Source organism: Schistocerca serialis, chromosome 5 (assembly GCF_023864345.2).
Source record: "Schistocerca serialis cubense isolate TAMUIC-IGC-003099 chromosome 5, iqSchSeri2.2, whole genome shotgun sequence".
NCBI lineage: Eukaryota > Metazoa > Arthropoda > Insecta > Orthoptera > Acrididae > Schistocerca > Schistocerca serialis.
In genome coordinates this window covers 245064397-245082553 of record NC_064642.1, presented here as the reverse complement: position 1 = coordinate 245082553, position 18157 = coordinate 245064397, and the positions used below count along the sequence as shown (strand labels likewise).

The 18157-nt window shown below is 40.1% G+C and overlaps 1 protein-coding gene across 3 annotated transcripts in view; it reads left to right on the top strand.

Annotated features, from left to right (window-relative positions):
- The window catches only part of LOC126482296 (transmembrane and coiled-coil domains protein 2), a 183931-nt gene that overhangs the window by 133141 nt on the left and 32633 nt on the right, over positions 1-18157 (top strand). For all 3 annotated transcript variants that reach the window (XM_050106307.1, XM_050106306.1, XM_050106305.1), the window contains one exon: positions 16014-16333. In XM_050106307.1, the coding sequence (XP_049962264.1) occupies positions 16014-16333 (320 nt within the window). The remainder of the gene's footprint in view (positions 1-16013; positions 16334-18157) is intronic.

Here is an 18157-nt window from a genome sequence, read left to right as displayed (position 1 = left end):
GCAGGGGCCTTTTATCGCTCAATCTGAGGGTTTCTCTCTTGTGTGTTGAGTCTGGCCTTTGACCTACAGTTTTAGATTGAGGTTTTTAGTGTGTCTCTTGGTGATTGCCTATTCCTCTCCCCCCCCCCCCCCCCCCCCCCCCCCCCCCTCCCCGCCCCCTACCCATGGTCACCAACTACTGAACAGCTCTGTGTGCTTTTAATTCCGTTTTTTCCTGGTCTTTGTCTATGTCTTTCTTGTTCTGTGTCGTCCCTTGTTATCTCTGTTGCTTGCTTTTATTCCTTGTGGCTGTTTGGTGGTCGTGGGAAAAGGGACCAATGACCTTTGAAGTCTGGTCCTTCATCCCCACAAACAAACCAACCAACCAGATCTACCATGCTTATCTCTCCAGTCACTCACCACCTCCCAAAGTCCCACTGTCCAGTCAAAGAGGAGCCTTCCCCTCATGACTCAGTAGCACCCTGGACTGAAGCAAATGACTCACATTCCCCACCAGGGTTTCGGCTACCTCTCGCAATAAGAATGTCCTACCCACTACCCTTCCCATCCCATCCCACATTGGTATTCCGTCGCCCACCAAACATACACAATATACTCGTCCATCTTTACAAAACCCTTGCTCCCAAACCCTTACCTCGTGGCTCATATCTCTGTAATATACCTAGATGTAAGGCCTGTCCCATCATATATCCTCCCACCACCACCTACTCCAGTTTGGTCACAGTCACCACCTATCCCATGAAAGGCAGGGCTACCTGTGAAACGTCATTTGATGTACAAGCTAAGCTGCCGCACTGTGCTGCATTCTATGTGGGCATGACAACCGATACAAGCTGTCTGTCTGCATGAATGGCCACCAACAAACTGTGACTAAGAAACAGCTGGGCCCCACCATTCCCGAGCATGCCACCCAACACAATATTCTTTACTTCAGTGACTGCTTTACAGCCTATGCCATCTGGGTCCTTCCCCTCAACACCAGCTTTTCTGAAATGCACAGGTGGGAACTTTCACTGCATTATATCCTACGTTCCCGTAACCCTCCTCGCCTCAACCTTCTTTAGTCATTGTCCTTACCCACCTAGCCCTTCCCTGTTCCCATTCCACCACTACACAGCCCTCTAGTCCACCACCAAAACACACACACACACACACGCACACACACACACACACAGTCTTTTTACCCCTCCCCAACCTCCCCACCTCTGCCCTCTGTCTAACCTCCCGACTACACTTAGCTGCCCTACCCCGTCTCCAACTTACCTCTGTATGCTCCCACAAGTGGCGCTTTACTGTTCCTCATGCCTAACCTGCTATTCCTCCCCACCCCCAGCCTCCTCATCACCCCCACCACCTAGTTGTGTCTCCCATAAAGTGTGGGAGTATGGGAAGTGTTTGATGATATGAACTGGGAGAGGAAAGATTCAATGTTGAGATTTGATTGGTTTTGTTTGGAGCTATTGATGGCAAAAATTGTTCCAATGTAGAGCTATATTTTCCACACAGCATTTTATGTGGACATGACCACCAACTGGCTGCCTTCCCAAATGAATCGTTACTGTCAATCTGTGGCCGAGAGATGAGGTAACCATTCAATGGCACAATGTGCTGCTGACTGCAATGTGCTAGATTTCAATGGCTGCCTCACAATCCATGCCATCTGGATCCTTCCACCCAACACCAGCTTCTCTGAATTATGTAGATGGGAATGGTCCTATCATTACATCCTATGACTGTGAAATCCTCCTGGCTACAATATCTGCTGATCCCTACTCCAAAACTCGCTTACACTCCTGCCCCTTGACCTTAATTTCGTTCATCCTGCACCCATACGCTCTCTTCCCCCAAATGCCTCCTTCTCAAACTCCCTCACACAAACTACAACCACCATGTCACCATGCACAGTTCACAACTCTCTCTGCCTGCAGTAAAATGAGTCCACTGGTGTGTGCCGCATCCTATCCTGCACACATGCTGCGTCTTCCTCACAGTAATCAACCACCCTTACCCAACCTTCCATCCCGCTCCTCACTTTCTTTTTCATGTCACCTACTCCACCGCCACAACCCAGTCGAGCTGCAGTGCTAGCACAATGCAGCCAGCATGGACAAACAATGTAGCCACATAGGTGTACGTATGTGCTTATATGTATGTGTGTACACTCTAGCTCTGAAAAATGATTTGTCCGCATGTTAGTTGTCAGTCTCAATTATACACTTTTTGATAACTCAGTTCATAAACTATTTAGTGAGTTGTTATTCTTACTCTTTAAACTAAAAGTTTGGTAGTGAAATAATAATAACCACTACCACCCCCACCACATCATAGTAATCGGTATTCAACATCAGTTGCTGAACAGAGGTCTCCTCTAGAACACTCCACATATTACATTCTTCATCAGTATGTATCCATTTCGGTCCTATATTTGTTTTTCTGATGGCATTACTCAACCCCATTGTTGTTAGACTTCGTAGGTAAACATTTTTATTTTAGATGAAATCAGATAATTTATTGTAATCACATTTTATATATGCTGCTTCGTATACAGACTGGTAAAATATTGTGCGTTAAGTAATACGTGAAATGAATGAAAGCAAAGAGTGTGAAGTGCAAACCAGGCGAGGAAGCTGCTCTACACAGTCATGTTTATGAATATCTTTACACACGTCGCATGTGGCACTCCTGCGCTCTCCACAGTTATTTAATCACCTTGTAGACTGTATTTTGTAGATGACCATAAAAGAAAAAGTGTACACCTGAAAAGAATTGCCTCTTCCACCCACCAATCTGAAAATAAATTGTCCTTTCATATCTTATTATTGGAGGATTTTTTATAGGTAGCGTGTATATGACTGACATCTGTACAAAAGTACATTTATTATAACAAAACTGAAATATTTATTAAGAAAGGCTATAATTAGTCTTCTTTCAAAGTTTCTTCAACAAAGAAACAAGAATCAAACACGGGTTATTCAGCTATGCTACACTACACATCCAAACTTGGCTGTCATCAACAGCACAATTGATGAAGTCAGTACAGATTTTCCATTGGCCAGTAATGCATATTTCACAAATTTATGTTCCCACAATATATGAACACAGTTTATCAGTAAACAATAATTTCTGCGCAAAATTATCATGCAGGAGAAACAGTATGCATAATGACAAAAATTACTGCTAAGTATCTCTTGACTTGGCGAAAGATGGAATGACTATGAAGAAAATGCAAAATGATTTTTAATAGCTAGGAGACATGATTGGCTGATAGTACTTACTTCGAGGATGTGAAATTCCAGGTACTGTTGATAGGTAGTAGGGAAAAACTATGTCCGGCTTTCAGAACGTATGTATTACTTCTGTGTGGATGAAAAAGGGATTTGTTGAAAAAGAAGAGCAGGTCATGCAGACGTCATGTTGAGAAGGGATCTACATAATGAAATTCTACAATTGGAACACACTGAAGCGTCAAAGAAACTGGTATAGGTATGCGTATTAAATAGAGGGATATGTAAACAGGCAGAACATGGCGCTGCGATTGGCAACACCTATATAAGACAAGTGTCTAACGCAGTTGATAGATCAGTTACTGCTTTTACAATGGCAGGTTATCAAGATTTAAATGAGTTTGAACGTTGTGTTACAGTCAGCACACGAGTAATGAGACACATCACCTCCGAGGTAGCAATGAAGTGGGGATTTTCATGTACGACCATTTCACGAGTGTACCGTGAATATCAGGAATCCAGTAAAACATCATATCTCCAACATCACTGTGAATGGAAGAAGATCCTGCAAGAATGGGACCAACAAAGACTGAAGAGAATAGTTCAACATGACAGAAGTGCCACCCTTCTGCAGATTGCTGCAGATTTCAATGTTGGGCCATCAACAAGTGTCAGCGTGTCAACCATTCAACGCAATGACGTCGATATGAGGTTTCGAAGCCGAAAGCTGACTAATTTACCCTTGATGACTGCACAACAAAAAGCTTTACGCCTCACCTTGACCTGTCAAAACTGACATTGGACTGTTGATGACTGAAACAGTTTGCCGGGTTGGAAAAGTCTCATTCCAAATTGTATCGAGCGGATAGACGTGTATGGGTATGGAGACAACATCCTAAATCCATGGACCCTGCATGTCAGCAGGGGACTGTTAAAGCTGGTGGAGACTCTATAATGGTGTGGGGTGTTTGCAGTTCAAATGATACGGGACCACTGATACGTCTAGATACGATTCTGACAGATGACATCCATTCATGTCCGTTTTGCATTCCAATGGACTTGGGCAAGTCTAACAAGACAATGTGACACCACACACGTCCAGAATTGCTACAGAGTGGCTCCAGGATTAATCTTCTGAGTTTAAACACTTCTGCTGGTCACCAAATTCCCCATACATGAACATTATTGAGCATATCTGGGATGCCTTGCAACATGCTGTTCAGAAGAGATTTCCACCCCCTCATACTCTTGTGGATTCATGGTGTCGATTCCCTCCAGCACTACTTCAGACATTAGTCGAGTCCATGGCACATTGTGTTGTGGCACTTCTGCATGCGGGAACCCTACATGATATTGGACAGGTGTACCAGTCTCTTTGTATAGGCGCGCGTGCGCGTGCACACACACACACACACACACACACACACACACACACACACACACATGTACACACACACATTTGCACTTCAAGCAACCAGTGACGAAAGGAAAAGAAAGTTTCAGGAGTGTATTAAAATTCAGAATGAAAGGCTGTCAATGATAAGAATCACTGATGACATTGCTATCATTTGTGAAAATGAAGACGACTTGCAGGGCTTGTTGAATGGAGTGAATGGTCTAATGGCCACTCACTGTAAATTGAGAGTAAACCACAGAAAGATCAACGTAATGAGGAATATGAGAGATGAGATTAATGATAAACGTAGCAGCAAAACTGTGAATATGAAGTAGACAAAGTGAAGGAATTATGGTACCTTGGAAGCAAAATAATGTATGGCAGACAAAGCAAGGACTACATCAAAACCGATTAGCACAGACAAAGAAGGTGTTCCTGGCCAAAAGATGTCTACTAGTATAAAACATTAGCTTTAATTTGAGAAAGAAAATTCTTAGAGTGTAACTTTGAGCACATCATTGTATGGAAGTGAACCGCGGACTGTGGGTTAGCTAGAAGAGAAGAGAACCAAAGTATTTGGGATGTGGTGCTATAGAAGGATGTTGAAAATTGGTGGACTGATAAGAAGTGAGGAGGTTCTCCACAGAATTGGTGAGGAGAGGAATATGGGGAAACATTAACAAGAATATGTGCCAGTTGGTAGGGCATGTGTCAAGACATAAAAGGAGTAACTTCCTTGGTAGCTGAGGAAGTGTAGAGGGTAAAAACTGTAGGGGAAAGGAGAGATTGGAAAAATATCCAACAAATACCTGAGGACATTGAGTGCAGGTGCCACTCTGAGGTGAAGGGGTTGGCACATGGGAGGAGTTTGTGGCAGGCCACATCAAATCACTCAGAAGACTAACCAAAAATAAAATAAAATAAATACTGTTCATTAAGTTATTCATTCTACTTATGTAATCTTCAGCAGTCTTCTGTATCGTTACACTTCAAAAGCTTCTAACCTGTTCTTGTCTGAAATATTTATCATCCACATTTCACTTCCATACGTTGCTGCACTCCAGCAAATACCTTCAGCGAAGACCTCATAACTCTTTAAAGTTAGCTTTTGGCCAACAAGGTGTTTGTCAGAAATAAACACACACACACACACACACACACACACACACACACACACACACAAAATGCAACTCTCACACACATGACCACCGTCTCTGGCAGCTGGAGCCAGACTAAGAGCCTCAGTTTATTGTGGGAGAGGCAACCAGGCAGAGGGGGCGGGGGGTGTAACGAGCAGGCTGGGGTGGGGAGGGGGAGGTATGAGGAACGGTAAAGTGCTGCTGGGAGCATGCTGGGACAAGGTGGAAAGCAAGGCAGCTAGGTGCAGTCACGAGGTTAGGTGGATGGAGAGTAGGAGCAGAAAAGGAGAGAAGTAAAAAGACTGGGTGCATCAATGGATTGAGAGCTGTGTAATGATAGAGGAGCTAGATGGGTAAGGACAATGATTTACCAAGGTTGAGACCAGGAGGGTTACGAGAACATAGGATATATTGCAGGGAAAGTTCCCACTTACGATATTCAGAAAAGCTGGTGTTGGTGGGAAGAATCCAGATGGCACTGGCTGTGAAGCAGTCATTGAAATGAAGGACGTCATGTTGGGCGGCATGCTCAGCAACAGAGTGGTTTAGTTGTTTCTTGGCTACTGTTTGTCGGTGACCGTTCATTCAGACAGACAGCTTGTTGGTTATCCTGCCCACAGTAGAATGCAGCACAGTGGTTGAAGCTTAACTTGTAGATCACATGATTGGTTTCACAGATAGCCTTGCCTTTGATGGGATAGGTTATGTTTGTGACAAGACTGGAGTATGGGTGATGGGAGGCTGTATGGGGCAGTACTGGGATTCATCCTGGATTTTCCATTGTTTGAATTTAAATTAGATGTTGACATCTTTAAAGCTTATGCTGCAGCTGCCAATCTCCATTTTATTACTTTTAGGGTCTCATTTCTTAATCAAATTACCTCAGCATTGCCTGCTTTATTTATTCTGTATTCCATTACCCTTGTTTTACTTTTTGTGATGTTTACCTTACAACCTCTTTTCAAATTATTATCTATTCCATTCAGCTGATCTTCCAAGTCCTTTGCCACTTCGGACAGTAGTAGAATGTCTTCAGCAAACCTCAATGTTTTTATTTCTTCACTTCACTTTACAAATTTCTCTTTGATTTCTTTTACTACTTACTCAGTATTCAGATGGAATAACATGCAGGATAGGCTACAACTGCATATCACTCCTTACTCAACTACTGCTTGCCTGTCGTCCTTTGACTCTTGTAACAGTAGCCTGGGTTCTGCAGAAGCTGTAGGTAACCTTTCTGCATGCCGTATTTTATCCCTGCTACCTTCGCATTTTTAAAGAGTGTGTTCCATTCAGTATTATTTAAATTTACAAGTACTGCAAGTTTGAGTTTTTACCTTTCGTCAGTTTATCATCTAAGACATGTTGAAGCGCATACATTCTCCCAGTTACTATTCAACCATTTCACATTATATGGTAGGCTTTCAACACAAATTCTTACTACCCACAACACCTAAAAGGAAACAGCTGACACAATCACGGAACCACTCGCACTCAAAGGTTGTTCAAAATTGTTTCTCGCTAAACTGTAGGTTTTATCTTGCTGTATTTTATTTGTTATGGAACAGACAGTTAATAATTCCAACCACAGAAAATGTTTTCATTCATGGGAGGGCTTTTCCAGTAATCTTAGGAGTTCCTATGGCATTGCATATATTCATTTTCGCTACTGTGCCATTCGGTTTAATCGATGTATGTTGCGTGAAACAAATTATCTGACATATGATTCTACAGATTTAAATGCAAATGTTTGCTGGAAGACCCAGTTTAATCCAAGCATTAGTTGGACTAATGCTTGTACATCCCTGAGTTAGATTGAATATAATTATAATGAAACATATTCCAATCTGCATGATTACTTATAACACACTGATAATAGTGGCACTGTCAGTTGAAATCTAGATCTGCAATGCAATAAAAAGGCAGATGACATTACAACCGGTGATGATCCTCTTTCTGTCCTGGATTGCATCACAGTTGTGGGGGCAATTGTTCCCATGAAATCGAATATGATGAAGTTTCTACTTTGGTATCAAGTGTACAACCTTCATGATTCTTTTTTAAACAGTCATACATTTCTCGGAAGACAAAAATGATAGAATTGTAATAAAAAACACAGATCTCCCACAAAACAAAAACATGATTCATCCATATGCTCTGTTTGTTCCTATTAATCCTCGCCTAGCTATTAGCGAGTTTTGCAGATGTTGCTGTAACTCTTGCACTGTCGTGGTATTCCACTTTCCTTTGCATACGGTTAGGATTAACTGTCTGATTATTGGAATAGCTTTCAAAAGAGAGGTGTAGTTTTCAGTTAAAAGGCTCCAGTGCACTTACACAGTCATTCAAAATTCACCAGTCATCAGCTGTGAGGTTCTGAATACCTGAATACACAGATGATAAACAGGCTGCAATGCATTCCTTTTCCTCCAGTAGGCATTGTAGCATATGAAACATACTGTTCCATCAGGGTTTTGTTTCCTGAATTAATTTGAATACAGGTTTTTCATTAGATCCTTGATCTTAAGAAGTTTTTCATGAACATAGCTAATTGTTTTAAAATAACTGGCCTTTTCCCTCGTAATGCGGAGCTCACTGTTGCTGTTCAAAGAACTTTTCACAGCAAAGTTGACGGTGTGTACTAAACAGGAAATCTATTGCATATATATGCTGTCACTGTGAATAATCTGTGTGTTTAATAATATCATGTTATTGGCATTGTCAGTTGTGATGCTTACAACTTTGTTTTCGGTGTACCATTTTGGAATCACATTATCTAATGCTTGATTAATATTTAGCACTGTCTGTTTTTCTGGGAAACAGAATGTCTCAAGAGCTAAAGCTTTCAGGTGTCAGTCACTGTTAACGAAATGACCCGTTACAGCCATATGTGCCTCACAGTTCAGTGAGACCCAAATATTGGTCAGTAAAGAAACACAGGTAGAATATTTCATTTCCAAGTTTCTAGCCTCTTGTTCTGTATGGCTATTTCCTTAAGTCATGTAGCACATTTTTTGGGATTGAGTATTTTGGGTCCAGCGGTGCAACAAAACATTGAAAACCAATGTCCTGTATTACAGAGAGAAGTTTAAAATCATCTGTTATCATGGCCTCTGGTGTTATATCTAGTTCCTGTTGTCATTTGGTTCCCCCTTTGAAGTGAAACAAAAGATGTAGAGCACTGCTCCAGCAAGGAGATAAATTTTGCTCAAAAACTAGTCCAATAAAATTACATACTGAAGCGTCGAAAATTGTGATTTTGGAGTTGCTTGTTATCAGTCTGGTTTAAAAATCCAACTTCAGCAGTTGCTGCAGGCACTGTCCAACCTTTCATATGGAGTTCCCTTTTTATGTGATTTGGATGAATAACGTACATACCTGCGTATTTTGTCTGACTCACATTATTAGAAGAATGAGCATCTTTACCCATGGACATTGGTGTTCATTTGCTCGATAAATTGTGAAACTTAAGATGTCTGGTCATGCCTGTTGTAGTTTTTGAAATGTTACAGAGCTTTTTAGAACAAACGTTGCCATAAATATTATCTCCATCCTATGTAAAATAATAGTGGCTCCACGACTTTAGTTTTTGTGTAGCCTTACTTATTTGTCCCACAACTTTATTCAAATGAAACCTGAAACATTCGAGTCATGAGCACAGCGAGCTGCAAATGTGTTTGTGTAGTATCAGCATTCACTTCAAATAACAACCCTGGCACTTGTTGTCAGCACAACAACATGCACCGCTGTGCCATTTCTCATTAGATTCTTAAGAATTACTTGAGAAGTAGAAGCTCAAGGAACTCTCAGTGTGCTGAAGTCACCATTCCATCCTTACTCTGAGGCTTGAAGGTATTGCAGTAATGAATACCGCATTATACTGTCCAGTTGAGGGAGGAAAAGCCCGCATCTCGTGGTCGTGCGGTAGCGTTCTTGCTTCCCACGCCCGGGTTCCCGGGTTCGATTCCCGGCGGGGTCAGGGATTTTCTCTGCCTCGTGATGGCTGGGTGTTGTGTGCTGTCCTTAGGTTAGTTAGGTTTAAGTAGTTCTAAGTTCTAGGGGACTTATGACCACAGCAGTTGAGTCCCATAGTGCTCAGAGCCATTTTTTGAGGGAGGAAATTGATGTATCTAAAAGGGCAGTCATAGAAACAAGATAGTAAAATATCTGTATAAGGAAGGTACCGGTGACTGAAACCTCGGATAACAATAAAAACTTTAATTTATCAACAAAAGAAGGAAATACAAAAAGTTCATGGAAAGAAGGGAATAAAGTAATATAACTCACTTAGGAATTAAATCAATAGGAAACACTGGGAAGCTAAAGGGAAAAGAAAATAGCTTCAAGAAAAATGTGAACAAATTGCAAAGGAAGTGGTTGTCGGAAGGTTAAATTTAGCGTAAAGAAGGGCCAGATAACTTTCAGAGAAGTTAAAAGCATAAATGGCTACACTGAATGCAAATGGAATTCCACTGTTAAATGGAGAGATTGGAGAGGTGAAAAAGAGTATATTAAAGGCCTCTATGATGGGGAGAGGAATCACCTATTGACATGAGGGAAGAAAAATTGAATGTCAATTTGAAAGACATAAAGGTTGACAGAGCTTTGTAGAACTTACTATTAAACAAAACAGAAGGGATAGACAGCATTCCTTCAGAATTTCTAAAATCATTGGGGAAAGTGGTAGCCAAATGATTATTCATATTAGTGTATAGAATCTATTAGACTGGGTCTTGTCATTGGACTTTTGGAAGAGTATCATCTACACAATCCTAAAGGCAGTAAACACAGATAAATTTGAGAAATGTCCATAGCTAGCACAACTGCTCATGCATCAAAGTTTCTGGCCAGAATAAAATACAGAGGATTGGAAAAGAACATTAATCAACTGTTATGTGCCCATCAGTTCAGTCTAGGAAAGGTAAAGGTGGTTGTTATGTTGTGCTTGATAATAGAGGCTAGATACTTTCGTAAGATTTGTGGAACCAGCAAAACATTTGATAATGTATAAATGAAGATCTTTGAAACCCTCAGAAAAATAGGTGTAATATGGAAGCAAATATGAATAATATATGCTATGTGGAAAAACCAAGAGAGAACAATAAGAATAGTAGACCAAAACAGAAATCCTTGGATTAAAAATAATATAAAGCAGGTATGCAGTCTGTCCAACATGTGCATCAAAGAAGCAAAGATAAAAACAAATATAATGTTCAAGAATGGGAGTAAAATTCAGGGTGAAAGGATATCAATGATAAGACTCATTGATGACATTGCCATCTTCAGTGAAATGGGAGAAGAATTACATGATGTGATGTGTTGAGTGGAATGAACAGTATAATGAGCACATGCTATAGATTGAGAGTAAACTGAAGAAATACAGAAGTAAGGAGGAGCAGCAGAAATGAGATTAGCAATAAACTTAACATGGGAATTGGGGCACGGAAGTACCTCTTTGCCTGTTGTCTTAGAAGCAAAATAATAGGCAAGATGTACTGCAAGAATCTTAGAAGCAGACTAATATAGGCAAAGAACATTCTTTGCTAAAAGAAGCCTAAAAGTATCAAACATTGGCCTTTATTTGAGGAATAAATATGTGATCGTGAATAATGGAATGTGTAAAAACCAGAGAAAAAGAATGAAAGCATTTAAGGTGTGGTGTTACAGAAGAATGGTGAAAAATGAGTGGACTGATCAGATAAGAAATGAAGAGGTTCTCTGCTTAGTCATGGAGGAATGATATTTGTGGGAAACAGTAACAAGGAGAAGGAACAGGGTGATAGGACATATGCAGATGCATCAGGGAGTAGTTTCCATGGTACTATCAGCAGTCATAGAAGCCAAAAATTGTAATGTAAGACAAAGATAGGAATATATATAAAGGAAATTTTGTGTGTTTATTTACAATAAAAAGAAAGCCTTCTTTGGCTATTAATCACAGTGACAGAAAAAAAATTATACTTTACAGAGAATGTGAGCTCACAGTCAGCAAATATTCATGTGTACTCCATAATTTCATGAGGTACTGGGAAGAAGTACAGTGATATGCATTCTAATATCTGATACCACCATCAGAATGCAAAACCATTTCATTGGCACAATAGAGCTGTTTTTCATACATTTTGTACATTGTACAGGAAAAGTAATCTGTACTGTCATGAATAAAAACACATAAGAGAACTCAGTGCCTCAGTAGAAAATGGGTGAAGTAATAAAGCAATAAGAATGAAACAGTTTATATTAGTAGTGGTAGAAAGGGGAAGATTTATTTATTTTAATGACATGCATATTCATTTGAAGCAAGGATGTGGAATAAGTCAAAGAGTGTACAAATGTAAATTACATAAGATATTTAACAAGGGAAAGTGCAGTTAATTTAAAGAGTTGTAGGGAAAATAAAAACATCAAACCAGAACAAAACAGAAGCAAAGTGGGACAAAAGAAGACATACTACAAGTATGAGCACATGTTGTAAAACAGTAAATAAAACAAAATATTGAAAACATGCACATAAAAAGTTTTATCAAGTAAATACATCTTTATTTTATTTTTAAGTAATAAGTAATGCACTGTTTGTAAGTAGACTTCTGATGTTATTCAGCAATGAATTAAATGTTTTAATACTGGAATGCTTCACACCTTTCTGTAGCAAAGTTTGAGGTTTTTGAAAACCGTTATGATGCTTCTTATATTGTGATCACAATACATCTTATGTCATCATTGGGAGATACAAAACTGGCATTCTGCAGATTGGAGAGTGGAATGTTAGAGCACTTAATTAGGTAGGTAGGTAGGTAGTTTAGAAAATTTAGAAAGGGAAAGGGCTAGCTCAAAATCACATATAGTGAGAGCTAGTGAATTTTGGTGGTGGGAGGAACAGGTGAATACAGGGTTATAGCCACAAAATCAAATACGGGTGATGGAGGGGTGGGTTTAATAATTAATAAGAAAATAGGAATGTGGTAAGCTACTATTAACAGCAAAGTGAATGCATTATCATAGGCAAGGTAGACATGAAGCCGAAACCTAACACAGAAGTACACGTTTACAGGCTAACTAGCTCCACAGATGATGAAGAGATTGAAGAAATGTATGATGAGATAAAATAAATTATTCAGGTAGTTAAAGGAGGTGAAAGTTTAATTGTAATGGGAGAATGGAACTCAATATTAGGAAAAGGAAGACAAAGAAAAATAGTAGGTGAATATGTACTCGGAGAAAGGAATGAAAGAGAAAGTGGCCTAGTAGAATTTAGCACAGACCAAATTGTAAACAAGGTTGTATATGTGGAAGAGGCCTGGAGACTCCAGAAGCTTTCAGATTGATTATATAACAGTAAGACAGAGTATTAGGAAGCAGATTTTAAATTTTGACATTTCCATGGCAGATTGGCACTCTGACCACAATTTATTGGTTATAGACTGTAGATTGAAACTGAAGAAATTGGAAAAAGATAGGAAATTAAGGAGGTGGGACCTGGATAAGTTGAAATAACCAGAGGTTGTTGAGATTTTCGGAGGAAGTGTTATGGATCTATTGACTAGAACAGTAGAAAGGAATTCAGCAGAAGACAAATGGGTAGCTTGAATAGATGAAATAGTGAAGGCAGCAGAGGAACAGGTAGGTAATAATATAAGGCGTAGTAGAAATCCTTGGATAACACAAGAGATATTGAATTTAATTGATGAGAAGAGAAAATATAAAGCTATATCAAATGAAGCAAGTGAAAGAGAATAAAAATATTTAAAAGACGAGAGTGACAGGAAGTGCAAAATTGCAAAGCAAGGCTGGGTGGAGGACAAATGTAAGGATTTAGAAGCATATTTCACAAGGGGGAAGGTAGATACCGTGTACAGGAAAACGAAGAGGCCTTTGGAGAAAAGGGAAGCAGCTGTATAAATATCAAAAGCTCAGATGGGAAACTGGTACTAACAAAAGAAGGGCAAGCTGAAAGGTGGAAGGAGTATATAGAGGATCTATCCAAGGGAGATAAACTAGAAGGCAAGGTTTTAGAAAGAGTAGAGGGGCACAAAAGGGAAGCAGTGGTTGAGAACGAAGTGAGACAGTGTTGTAGCCTATCATTGTTGTTGTTGTTCAATCTGTATACCGAGCAAGCAGTAATGGAAACAGAAATTTGGAGTAGGAATTAAAGTCCAGGAAAAAGAAATAAAAACTCTATGAGGTTTGCTGATGACATTGTAATTCTGTCAGATACAACAAAGGACTTGGAAGAGCAGTTGAATGGAATGAGTACTGTCTTGAAAGGATGATATAGGATGAACGTCAACAAAAGCAAATTGAAGGTAATAGAATGTAGTCAAATTAAATCAGGTGATGATGAGGGAATTACATTAGGAAATGAGACACTTAAAGCAGTAGATGAGTTTTGCTATTTGGGCAGCAAAATAACTGATGATGGTTGAAAAAGAGAGGATATAAATTGTAGACTGGCAATGGCACAGAAAGTGTGCAAGTCCTCCAGTGCTTACAAAGAGCATAAATTCCTTTAGAAAAAAATTCTTTTGATAGTCCGCGCAACCACTCGTGTACCGCGTGGCGTACCTCTTTATCAGAATGGAACCTCTTTCCTCCCATTGCATCTTTGAGTGGTCCAGGCATATGGAAATCACTTGGGGAAGGTCTGGTGAGTATGGTGGATGAGGAAGACACGCAAAATGCAGGTCTGTAATTGTTGCAACTGTTGTATGGGCAGTGTGTGTCCTTGCATTGTCATGTTGCAAAAGGACACCTGCTGCTGACAGCAATCCATGTAGCTTTGATTCGATTGCAGGCCGCAGATGATTTTTTAGGAGATCTGTGTGTGATGATGCACTGGTGACAGTGGTCCCTCTAGACATGTAATGCTCCAGAATGTTGCCTTTTTCTTCCCAAAAGAGAGTCAGCATAACCTTCCTGCTGATGGTTCTGCTTGAAACTTCTTTGGGTTTGGTGATGAGGAATTGTGTCATTCCTTGCTTGCTCTCTTCGTTTCTGGTTGGTGGAAGTGAACCCAGGTTTCGTCCCCAGTAACAATTCTTGCAAGGAAGCAATCACCTCATTCCAAGTGCTGAAGAAGTGCTTCACAAGCATCAACTTGTCGTTCTCTCATTTCAGGAGTCAGCTGCTGTGACACCCATCTTGCAGACACCTTGTGAAACTGGAGCACATCATGCACAATGTGGTGTGCTGACCCACAGCTAATCTGTAAACATGCTGCAATGTCATTCAGTGTCATTTGGCGGTTTTCCTTCACTATGGCTTCACTGCTGCAATGTTCTGTGGAGTCACAATTTGTTGTGCCTGACCTTGACGAGGAGCATCTTTCACTGAAGTCACACCATTTGCGAACTTCCTACTCCATTTTAGACTTGCTGCTGTCACAAACATGCATCACCGTACTGAACCTTCATTCGTCGATGAATTTCAATAGGTTTCACACCTTCACTACACAAAAACCGAATAACAGAACATTGTTCTTCCCTGGTGCAAGTCGCAAGTGGGGCAGCCATCTTTATACTGATACTGCGATGGTATGTGTGCATCTGCACTATGCTGCCACGTACAGGCCATTCTGCACGCTGTTTGTAGCACCAACTTACAGGATAATGGCGCGAAATTTAAATTTTCCATTACAAATTTAAGGTTTTCATTTGACTCACTCTCGTATATTTTGAAGCTGTAGTTAGTAGTCAGTGTCACAAGCTTCTTAAAATGATTATGTCAGAGATTTCTGGGGAACTCTACATATACCTCAGGTGAGAGAGAGAGAGAGAGAGAGAGAGAGAGAGAGAGAGAGAGTGTGGGGGGGGGGGGGGGGGGACTGTGTGTAATAGTTTTGCCTACATATTATAGTTATCAGTATTCTAGAAATATCTTTATTCCTTCTCCATTTGTATCCTCTCTGCAAAGAAAAATAATACCTGCCCTTGCTGATCTATTTTCAATTGCAGCTGAGAACCCAGACAGCTTCTTTATTCGAACCACAACATGGTGCAATGTTGCTGCCATTGCTAGACACCCATTTCACTGAAATATGCTGCATATAAAATCAAACAATTCAGTAAATGTTCAGGTGCAGTCTCTGTGGGAAAGGATGATTACATTTATGGAGGATGCCTTGCTGTAATCGTGTCAAGACTGAATATGAAACAAGTCTTACATTTATGAAAGTAATAACTTTCTTAATGTCAATCACTACATTGAACTGATCAGAAAGATTTCATTGTATCAGTCTGAATATTTGTGTGCATACAGGAAATGGTGACGGGAGCTCAGTGGAGGATGAGAAAGCACACCATGGAAGTGCAACTCTACCTGGTGGATGCAGTTTAACATCCACACATGCCTCATCGTTGCGCTTTCCTTCAGATGAAAATTCAGAGTGCAGCTCTGTGACCAGTGAGAGCTTACCTGCAGGAGGTGGTCACCAGTTGCCACAGTCTCCTCCTCCCCATCAACCTGCAGCGCACCACACTCCGCAGGTTTCATATTCTAATCTGGAATCTATCCTACAAGAGCTACATGAGCGTGGTGAAGACTGTGAGCGGCTTCGTGAAGAGCTGGAAACATTGAAGGTATTTTTGTCATCTTTTTTCTCCCTCCACTATCCACAAATTGCTTTTTGGCTACTGAATTCCTGTAAGAGTAGTTATTCTTTCAGGATTTCTGTTATAATTGTTTGTAAGCACTAAAAGAAACTCAGTTGCATCGCAGTGATGGAAAACGCATGAAATAATAAATTATTTATCAGAAAAAAAAACAAATTTAAATGTAGCTTAAATTTATGAAAGAAGTCATATTATACAACACCTCTGCTGTAATTTCTGCCCAGCATTTTGTTTGTGTGTGACCATCAACCAGTTATCCAACCAAATTGATGGCCACTACCAAACTATGGTAAAGAGCAGAGTTGACCACCATTGACAGTGCAGGTTTCTCAGCACAACATATTCTGTTTAAATGGCTGCTTCACAACCTGTGCTATCTGGATTCTGGATCCCCCCCTTGCACCATCTTCTCTGACATATGTAGATAAGATTTGTCCATGCAACACATCCTTTGGCCCTGTATCATCTGATCTCAAACTCCACTAGCCCCTGTCCCACTCCCACCTCCAATTGTGACCTGTAAGCCTAACTTCACTTCTGCTGTACTAACACCATCCTGTCCATGGCCACCTCTTCCTCTGGTCTACATTTGTCCTCCCAATTGAGATGTTTGTATTTTCCCACCTCCGCGTTGCAAATTTTTTTTTTGTGTGAAATGCCCAGTCGATGCGCTGTTGTTTTCACATCAATTCTACCAACATTGAGAGTTGTTTAGTTCTCGGGGTTTTGTAGAATTCCTGAATTCATGTCTCGTCGCTGTGCAGCCTATGAAAAGGATTGCGGAAGACTCCCAAATAAATTCCAAAGTACAGTGCAGTTTTAATACCAATATATTTCCAGGACTCTGGTGTCCGAGCCTGGTGAACTGTACCAGTTACATCACATGTACCCAAAGTTGACATCAAACGACACAGTGTTCACAACAATCAACAAACGAGTGAGCCTACAATACATTTGCTCGCAACCCTAGCCAAAAAACGAGTGCCCCAAGGCACCTGCGTGACCTCTATTTATACTTTTGTTAACAATTACCTACAATGAAAATTACAATTTTATGTAAAATCACAGTTAAAAGTTAAACCGAATATGAGATACACATTGCTAAAAATTTACATTCTCAGTGCTGAACAAGGTGAACCTATTTTCAACTTAGTTACGAGTTAATATAACATTTTCTGACTAATTATGTTACAGGTAACAATTACATTTCTAAATTTGTTTATAACAAATCAACTAGTGCCTGAATTTTAGTGCTAACATATATCGGAGATTCAATTAACATGCTTTATTTATATGTTCTATTTAATTTGCTGTAGTAATTTTATAATGATAGGTTTATTGGTACATCCTGACCATGTGCACTGTTTCTTTCGATTAGTTACAGTATTAATTTCACATTTGTATTGTGTTTCTCACATAAGAACAATGTTAAATGCTTTTGGCACATTCAAAATACACACGGTGGCTTTTACACATATAGTTTCAGCAAAGCATCATTTTCAAATTACATGTATACTGAAATAGTGGTTATTTTTGTATGTAATTTGGAAACAGGTCACTTTACAATTGGACAATTAGGACTGGTGTTTGTCTTTAATGCTCTACGAGGGGTTGTGATAGGTAGCAATGAGATACAGTAATATTTCACAATCCACTCCTCTACGTGATTGTGTGCTGCACACAACACCCTCTGCCTGTAGCTCACCGGTGCCACAACATTGTCCTCTGTACCCTCTACCTCTTCGTACCAGCTGTCAACCACCCTTCCCCAGCGCCTCCTCCCACGCCCTG